Source organism: Diadema antillarum, unplaced genomic scaffold (assembly GCF_040938485.1).
Source record: "Diadema antillarum isolate AM-2024a unplaced genomic scaffold, OU_Dant_1.0 seq00000098_RagTag, whole genome shotgun sequence".
Classification (NCBI taxonomy): Eukaryota; Metazoa; Echinodermata; class Echinoidea; order Diadematoida; family Diadematidae; genus Diadema; species Diadema antillarum.
In genome coordinates, this window is record NW_027271187.1 from 832,021 (window position 1) to 842,276 (window position 10,256).

At 35.4% G+C, this 10,256-nt stretch overlaps 1 protein-coding gene across 1 annotated transcript; it reads left to right on the plus strand.

Moving 5' to 3' along the window:
- The first annotated feature begins 1,743 nt into the window (after window positions 1–1,743).
- Window positions 1,744–7,902, plus strand: LOC139726750 (inactive pancreatic lipase-related protein 1-like). The gene is made up of 5 exons (XM_071637744.1): window positions 1,744–1,765; window positions 2,460–2,752; window positions 6,554–6,782; window positions 7,315–7,445; window positions 7,597–7,902. The coding sequence occupies exons 1-5, from the start codon at window positions 1,744–1,746 to the stop codon at window positions 7,900–7,902; spliced, it is 981 nt and encodes a 326-aa protein (XP_071493845.1).
- Window positions 7,903–10,256: the final 2,354 nt, after the last annotated feature.

Here is a 10,256-nt window from a genome sequence, read left to right on the forward strand (position 1 = left end):
CCATAAACTTATACATATCAATTTTAAGCTAATTATACTGGCGTGCGGGCGGGCACATGTATGTATATTATTTCTTTTTTATATGAAAACTAAAGTATACATTTTTTAAGTGGCATAAAGAATAATAAAACAACAAAACTGCACATATACACTTGCACCCTTACTCATCTTTGCACTGATGCATTTTGTACCTAAAACCTACTCGGTTATATAATTCAATATGTATTAATTGATTTGTAATGAAGTATAAGCCATATGCTTTTCAAGAGGCCGTCATCAAATTCAAGCTTCAGCTAAAGATGACGGTCTTTAATTAATACTTTTTTTTTATGATTCACCTATACAATATTTCGTGATTGGTACGTATATGATTATATTTATATTTATTTTGTGTTGGATACAATGTGATTAGTATTGGAAAATTGTTTGTTACGTTGAATATACTTTGTGAAAATACAGAAATAAATCAAATCAAATCAAATCAAATCAAACATGGGCAAAACGTGCCATTTTCTCTGGATCAGAATGTTGGCAGAACATAGTCGCTGTAAAACACGATATTTTCGCGGCGTTAACTTTTCGCGAATTGGAGCCAACGGGCTTTTTAGAGTTGCTTTTTACTTTAAAAAATAAACACGAATGAGTTCGTTGTGTATACTTTATGTATGTATACTTACATCTATAATGTCTCTCATTACTGTATTTTAAAGCCCTTTCAGACTGGCTTCGACATAATTGTTATTCATGTTATGTACGTAAAATAACGCTGGCGATAAAATGTACGATTTTCTTTTTGAAACCTTTCTCTCCTTATCTCTTGAATTCTTTTATCATCTTCCATCAACACGTATTATGTTTCTCTTTTATTTCTAAACTTTTTTTATGATATAAGCCTTGCAATCTGAAGTTCAGCGTTTAGTTTTGATCGTTGATAAGGGGCAGTACACTTAATTCCTCTCCATGCAGACAATGCAGTATGACGAGACAAGATTACAACCGCTATTCTATATATTGAGTGTGATTTAAACGTCTGTAAGTTATGCCAGTTGTGAATTCTTACGCAGTGCAATGGTTCCAAGACTTGCAGCCTATAACTTGATCTGGTAAATCCAAAGATCTTGAAGATCATCAGGATTTAAGGGTGGAAATTGCCCTGTGATCTTTGTTTATACACTCCCCGAAATTGCTTAGTATTTTGGAGTTCGTTTCGAATTTCGTTGTTAAGCCTTCTGTTTATAGCTAATTTTTGACTAAGGACAGTTACAGTTTACCGACCTAAAAGGATAGGAATATTGCGTTTCATGGTAACCCCCTCCCCCCCCCCCCCCAAAAAAAAAAGAACAAAGATACAATGAATCTGAAAAAAAAAATCATGGTGTAAAGTTCTGTCGGCTGTGTACACTACAAATTACCACAGTAAACAGGTTTTTCGAGGACTTACCTTTTTTTTGGCGGGGGGGGGGGAGGGGGGTTGGTCGTCACTTAGGAAAGTATAAAATTGGGCATCGAAATGGACATGATTCTTTGACTTTTCCACTCAAGTATTCTTCCTGACTTCAGTTTTCCATTGCAAAGAAACGGGGCTTTTCCATTTATCAGAAGGCTATGCAAATTCTAGCTCTTCATGCCAGGGTAAGATCGAAATAAGAATCCAACAGGTTTTTGTTTTGAAGTAAATATGGGTTTATTTCCAGACTTTGAAAAGAAAGAGATACAACATTATTATTGTCAATATAGGTTATTATGGTCTTAGATGTGAAAGCAGGTGCATGAGTAAACAAATTAAGATCCATGTAGTAATGGCATCTCTATCAACCTCAAGAGTCTCGCTTTGATATGCAAGTAAACCATCATCGCTAATATTTTCTTGTGACATATGAAATTAAAGAGAATTGCTTCATTAATATCACATTATTTAGGAACTTGCAATAAATGATGACTAAAAGGGACGGGTGATACTGCCTATTCCTTTAAGTCCGTATATACTCAAAGTATTTTTCACATTTTGTAGATTTCGTTTATTGTACATTGCATAATATAGTTTATGCACTCAATTAAAAAAAAAACATGTTTTCTTGGAAATGATCAAATAAATAAATGAATTAATCATACAATTGAAGAGTTGCTAGGAAATTACATCACTGTCTCATTTAATTTGTATAAAAACTTCGACTAATATCAATGTATTCTATCGCTAATGTCGACTAATTATATCCATGTACACCATCGCTTTATCATGGAAATATAAATGTAAAATTATGAAATTCCATGAAGTACTTCTCAGTATAAAAGATTGATATTCAATAGTCAATCTTCTATTATCGTGATTATTCGGGGATTTTACCGTTTTTTGGGGTGTTTTTTTTTTTTATTTTTACCGTTCATCATAGTAAACTTGAACATTACAATGTGTGCCATATTCACTGTCATATTTATTGTATCTATGGCTGGCGTGTAAGGCCAAGCGCAGGACGTGCATGAGGTATGCTTCGATGATCTGGGGTGTTTCAATGACGACAGCTGTCATGCCATCGGTTTCCCGCCCGAAGAACCCGAGTTCATAAACACGCGATTCTACCTCTACACCCGCCGAAACTGGAACACAGCTCAGGAGCTGGTCTTAGGCGACACCGAAGGCATCCGAGCGTCGAACTTTGACCCGAAGAAGAAGACCAAGTTCTCCATACATGGATGGAATTCCAATGCGTTTGGATCGGGAGAGATATCCAGGAAAGATATCTTCCTTCGTCAGGTAATTAAAATTGCTCTAATTTGTGACCTCTGAAAGTTACAAGTATTGACCATGATCACAATATGAGCTATGCTATTTATAGCATTGAAAAAAAAACTTTTAAAAAGTTTATAAACTATTTCTATGCTCCCACGACTTGAGCTTTATGTGCGTTTCTTTCTTGTGTTTGTGTATTGTAGCTTATGTTTTCATGTTTATGTTGTCGCTTGTCATGCATCTAATTAAGTTTCAATCCAGTCTTTATCTTATCTCTTCTCCTTTAACAGGTCCCGCTCTGCATATGCAAATGTATGTCATTAAATTTATGTTATAGGATATTACATCCTCTGTTCTGACTGTTGTTATGGCACAGAATAATAATTTTGCTTTTCAATCTCTTAATTATGATGATTTCAATGACCTTTTTAGAATTATTCCCAAAGATCAGCAAACCAATAATCACTTCCTGAGTTTTGACAACCGTGCAGCAGATATTATAAACTTTTCTTTTAATAATTTGAATATAAATGAAGATAATCAAACTTCTGATTATATAACAACTAAACAATTTCAGTCATTAGAGTATTTGAGCAGTAATTTTGCATTGACGCATTTGAATAGCAGAAGTTTCCATAGTAATTTTGATAATCTACAACTTTTATTAGATAATTCTACCCAATCTTCATTTTCTGTTATCGGGCTTACTGAGACATGGCTTACTCAAAATTCTGCATTTTCTTTTTTTGCGCTTCCTGGTTATATGATCTTATCACAAGTAATAGAATCAATAAGGTAGGAGGAGGGGGGCTGCTTTTTATATTAGACATGGTCTAGATTATTTTGTTCATACCGAAATTAATTCTATGAACGATATTATTGAATCTCTCATTATTGAAATAAATATTCCCAATTTCAGGAATATTTTGATTGCGATTATGTACAGATCCCGTAATTCCAACAGTAATTTGTTTTTAGAGTATTTGCAGGAGTTCACCCATAATCCAATTTTCATTAATAAAGATTGTTTTATAATATGGGGACTTTAACATAGACATCTCCAAATGTCATACGTTAAATGCCCCACAGGAATTTCTTGATATTATGCTCTCTGCCGCCGTAGTCTTTCCTGCCACTTATAACTAAACCAACCCGGGTTACAAATAACACAGCTTCTTTAATTGATAATATATTCTGCAATGGAATGCCTCTTCCTAAGTCGAATATTATTTTGTCTGATATATCAGATCGTTTCCCAATTTTACTGTTGTCCCGGTTATCTCTAAACCCATTATTAGTTCCATTAAAGAATCATTTAGGAAAACGACACCTGAAAATTTACAAAATCTAAAGAATAGTTTATATGAAGAAATTTGGACCGAAGTATATGACTCTCAAGATGCTGATTTATCATTTGATGTATTAGGAAAATTTTGAAGTCTTATTTAGATAAACATGTTCCATAAGTGAAAGTTAAACATTCTGGTTATAAAAAAATCCCAGACTTCCGTGGATAACAAAATCTCTTTTACGATCCATAAATCGAAAAAAATAATTTGTATTACGTGGATAAAATTAAACGCACCGAACAATCTCGTCGTAAATATACACTATGTATAAAAACATTCTCACAAGATTATTGCGTAATGAAAAAAAGAAGTATTATATGGATCATATATCCCTTTTTAAACATGTGTTGATAGCCGATACATTAAATCACTATTTTTCCCAGGTTGGATATGACTTGCTAAAAATATTACCACTCTCATTCTATGAATTTCAAGCATTACCAAACTCTTAGTGATTTTTCTTAGATCCTGTCACTAGTCTTGAAATAGTAGATATTATTATGAATTTAGAAAATAAAAAAAGTTCTGGACCTGATGGTATTGATAATGTTATTTTAAAGAATATTATTGAGAGTATTGTTGAACCAGTAACTCATGTGTTTAATTTATCTTTAAGTAATGGTGTTGTTCCATTGAAAATTATAATTGCCAAAGTGATCAGAATTCATAAGAAAGGTAATAAAGAAGATATTTGTACTTATAGACGAATTTCTTTACTGTCTCCGATTTCTAAATTGTTAGAAAATATTGTATATCATTTCTAACTCTCAGTTTGGATTTCGTAAAGAGCACGACACATGCCAAGCTATTTCATCCTTTGTTGAAAAAGTCGCCAAAGCCGTAGACCAACATTATCATACAGTGGGAGTTTTCTTGGACTTCTCCAAGGCCTTCGATACCATAGATCATGAATTAATACTTCTTTATAAATTGTGGCACTATGGTATCTGTGGGAAGGCCTTGGAGTGGTTCAGGGAATACCTTACTGATCGCAAACAATTTGTTTCTATATCTGGTCAAAGTTCCATTAAAATATCAGTCAGATGCGGTGTTCCCCAAGGCAGTTTACTTGGACCTCTTTTGTTTATAACGATTATGATAAATGTTTCTCACACTCTATCTTTTTTATTGTTTGCAGATGATTCAAAGGTATTTTTTTTTCACATTCGGATCCCCACATTTTGATGGATACATTAAATTCAGAACTTAAGTATAAGTAGCATCTTGGCCAATTCATGTATAAATTCAGTAATAATTTATTACTGGGACGTTTGTGAGAAACAACTCCTTCCACAGATACCCGACTCGTCATTCTAATGAATTTCATTTACTTTTAACCAGAAATATATTCACTCAATCCACATTTACTTTTGTTGGACCAAACTTTTGGAATAGCCTTGATAATATGAAAACGGCCCCAAGTTTAAATTGTTTTAAAGTTATATAATTTTGTTGAATTTGTAATGATTGCAGAATTACTGGAATATTCACTTTCATTTTTCCCTTCATAATATGCGTATGACTTAGCGGTTCCGTTCACTCTTCACTTCTTGTCTTCTCAATCGACATAGTTCATTCTTTCTTCTATTCTCCAACCACATTTTCTCTTCTTCTTCTTCATCATCTCTCTGTCTTTTCTTTCCCGTTCTATTTTCCGCATGACAGCGACTTAGTGTTTGGATTTGTCTGGGTGTCTGTCTATAGGGCTAGTTAGGTTCTTATTCGTAATTTGTGTAATTCATTTTTGTAAATTGAATTTCGTGTACGAAAGTAAAAGATCAATGATATCTTATGTATATTTTGTTTCACTATGTTTGGGGGGAATGCACCCTACAAGCATTGCTTCTTCAGCATTCCTCCCCATCTCCTGCATTTTCTAAACTTCAAAATGTTTTTTGTGTTTTTTTTTCACCCAATCATTATATTTTGTTTATCCTTAAATATCATTTTTCATATTTTTTAATTGTTAACACATATATACACTTATGTTTTATGTGAGGAAAAAAAAGTTTTGTTGGAGATGAAAAAATGAATGAATGAATGAATGAATGAAAAAAAAAGTAAAAGCACCTAGTACATGTAATAATATATCATCATTTTATAGCATGAAAGCATTATTGTGATGCATCATGAGCGTGAGAGATTAGGATGTTGTGTACACACATATCCATCCACTCACAAGTACAAACAGACAGGATAATAGATTCTTAGCTAACAATTAAGTAGCTGTTTCTCACCATATAACGATGATAGTTTGTCTTTTTATGGAATATCAAGTTCAATGTGATATTTTTTTGAGTATCCAATCGGTGTTATAGGTAAAGTAATTTGTCGTTTATCTGTTATCATGATGTGTCCATGATGAATGTGTGACGCAACCGCATTTCCATACCATGTTTTTATACATAATTTTGACAAATAGATAAATGAAATGAAATGAAATACTAATTTATGGCATATGCATATACGCATTTAGGAGGACGTTAATTACATATTGGTGGACTGGCGTCGCGGGGCTAGAGGTATAAATTATTGGAAACAGCACCAGAACACACGGGTGGTTGGACGAGTGGTGGCTCTGATGGCCCGTGAGCTCAACCTGCATGGAATGTACTACAAAGATGTTCACCTGATGGGCCATAGTCTTGGTGCGCACACGGCGGGCTACGCTGGGGCGTTTCAGCGAGGCTTTGGTAGAATTACAGGTGAGGTCTTTGCAGCAAGGGCAGGAAATCTCCCCCCCCCCCCCATGAAAAAAAAAGAGTAACACATAGACACCTTTACACAGAATCGAATGAGCATGAAGCGAGACTAGAAATTTCAAAACAATAAATACTAAGGAAAAACTACATGAGACAAAACGGAATGAGAAAAGACTAACAAACAGTAAAACAATACAACAGACAATAACGCACAACAGAGACAGCAATTTAGACAGAAGTTTGTCGAAAGAGAGAAAAAAATCGTCAAGAAAAGAAAAATATTGTGATGCCTAAGGAAGACAAGGAAATAGAGAGACACATTAACGGGAATATAGCGTATAACAAGTCGACTCCTAGCCCTGTAAGTGTATTAAGACCCAAGACTAATGGCGTGTGAAAAAAAAAGTGTACTGCAAGGTACAAGCCACATGTATGATCAAAGAGGTACCAGGCTCGCCTATCTCCTTGGTATAATCTAGAACTTGACTGTTATGAATATTTATTTATTTTTTCTGCTTTGCCCACATCTTCGCAGGCACAGATCCAGCTGGTCCTCTCTACAGAGCAGACGAACCTGAATGTCGACTCGACCCTACAGACGCCCTCTTCGTTGACGTCATCCACAGTGACAGCAACGACTACATTGGACTTGGCACGGCACTTCCGGTAAATAGGCCTACTAGGTTCAAGTGCAGATAATCCTTGTTGACTCTTTTGATATGGCTTTGATTTCTGCTTTTTAGAAGCTGAGATATTCTGTAATATGTTGTGGCTTGTTTTCTTCTCTCCCCCCCCCCCTTTTTTTTTTTGACGACAGATGGGTCATCAGGATTTCTATCCGAACGGAGGGCGCCACCAACCGGAATGTCCCTACGGGACTGACCTATTAGGCGGCTGCAGTCATGGTTACGCATTCAGATACTTCACTGAGAGCATTCTCGTAGACGTTTGCCAGTTCAAGGCTTTCCCCTGCCCCGGTCTGAAGGCTTACCTCGCCGGCTTGTGCCGAATCTGTGGTACAGGTTGCTCCGTCATGGGCTACCCAGCTGAACACTATAAGGAACTTAGTGGCCAATTCTTTCTGGAGACTAATGACGAATCGCCCTACTGTATAAAAAGCTAATGGGCTAAACTTAGGTCCCGTGATCTTAGTGGTATGGGGTATCATAGGGGTGATACCCAATCAATATGTTTGACGGGTGAAAAAAGGCGTGAATTATCATCAACTCCATCCCCTCCATGTACGTATGCATTTCATTGTTTCATGTATCTCCTCTAAAGAACATCATTGATTTTACAAAGTTTGCATAAAATTATACATGGCAATAATCATCAAGGATGATAGTGTTATGTAATCTCCATGTGTTATGTTATCTCCCCAGAGGGCGAGGCAACCAAGCGTCAAACTATCAGATCTACGGCTCAGTGGCCAGTGGCATGTAAATTTGCATAACACAAGATGTATAGTATCGAGTCCAGCTGATTGGATGATGATTAGTACAATGCATTTCCCTCTTGTATTTTATAGACAGTCAGCCAGACAGTCAGATATAATATGTCACGTACTGTTAGCCGATACAATGAATATTATGGTGAGAGTAAACACCATGTTGTTACCCTTTGTTTTCAAGCACACAGTGCCGGAAAAAGAGGGGAAACACAGAAAAGTGATGATAGATGAATATCATTAACCGAATAATCAAACTACCAACACAAACAATATTTAGATAAGGTGTTGTGTTGACAACATCTACACCGGAATATAATCATATAGCTATGTAAATACACTATCGCTTTAAGCATAACCATGTTAATCATGAATTAGTTTTTATTACATTTTTAGTATTACTAAGCCAGTCTGTTCGTGAATCCTCCCCTCTCCCGATCTTGCACCCGTAAATCTCAGGAAATAGTGGTTGTTATTGTTGGTTTTTGCCGTTTGTCATGGGGAAAGGGCTGTCATTTCATCAAGCATCCCCCATTACGTATGCTTTTTTGTGACTGCCCCTGCAACGTGGAGCATGACGTCATGGAAGAGAAAATGCAATAATTTACTGTATTTTGCATGTGAATGATCAATTGAATTTGTCTGTAAAACTTGATTTTTTCGTATACATTTGATATTGCCAAGATCTCTACATTATTGTTGTATTTCCGTTTGTATATTGTATACTTGAAAAAATAAAGCTAAAATAAGCTACATAATACGTACAGGCGAGTACCTACATATAGCGCGATTGGCTGTTTGGGAAGTGAGATTTCGTTTGAAACCTTTATGTGTTAATATTTTGTCTAATTGAAGGAAGAACGTGAGTAAGAAAGAACGTGGCTTCTTAACATTTCCTCAATTAAAGAATTAACCTCTAAATCACTCTTGTGAAATGTCCCACGTTGAATAAAGAGGGTATTGTTGTTAACCTCTTCAGAAGACGCTAATTGCTATCTGGCTGAATCACTTCTCATTAACAAGGCACTATATATCCAAAGGACATTTGCGATAAACCCAGTAGGAGATTGAACGACGGCAGACATGAACTTACCGTGTGCAGCACTTTCATTCTTCTTTTGCTACTGTAGCTTGGTGATGGTGAGCGTTTGAGGTTTTTTTTGTGTGTATATGTTGTTCTTTTTAACAGCGACAAGGCCAACGTATCAGCTTTGTCACAACATACCTTCTATACAGAGTCACCCTAACGATACATGAAATAACAATATCAAAAATATCAGTGTATACAATGTAATATGCATTATGAGCAAGAGAGAGAGAGATTGGGAAAGAGGGGATGTAGGCAAAATCAGACGAGGACATCAAGAAAGAAATTAAAAGGAATGTACGGACAGACAGAAAGGCAGAAATGAAACTGATATCACTGACAAATATGCGAGGGAGAAGTCTAAATAGACAGACATGATTGTACAGAAAAGAGAGAGCAGAAAAGGACACGAGAATTTGTCAATAAACTTCTCAGTATGCAATCGCATCCTCAAAAACAATTTACCGAATTCTGGAACACAGCGACTAAAAATGCCTTAAAACTTGTGAAAGTAACAGAAGAACAATACTGAATGTTATTACTCAAAGATTTGATTTTCAAAGGTTATATGAAAATGTGATTTGGTGTGCAAAACTAAATTGCTAGGTGGTAATACCAAAATATAAAATGAAATAATGATAGTCTCTTCAGCTACAAAATGAAGATTTCAACACAAAATGGTGCGATGACAATAATAGTGTGTTTTCTTCTGGACCCCTCGGTAGAACAGCTCCACCATGAGGGCGGAGCTGAGTAGGGCCATCCAGCCGCAGTTTCATGTACTTTTGTGATAATTTCTTTGTATTATTCAATTAGAAGTGATCTGCATATTTTATTTTGCGAAAATAAAATCAATCAATCAATCAATCAATCAATCAATCAATCAATCAATCAATCAATCAATCAATGTAATTGGTGTCTAATACGATGACGTTTACCATTA

Coding starts and splice junctions, on each gene's coding strand:
- LOC139726750 (XM_071637744.1), top strand. CDS start 1,744: ATGGTCTTAGATGTGAAAGCAG. Junction 1,766..2,459: donor GGTCTTAGATGTGAAAGCAG/GTGCATGAGTAA, acceptor CTGGCGTGTAAG/GCCAAGCGCAGGACGTGCAT. Junction 2,753..6,553: donor AAGATATCTTCCTTCGTCAG/GTAATTAAAATT, acceptor ATACGCATTTAG/GAGGACGTTAATTACATATT.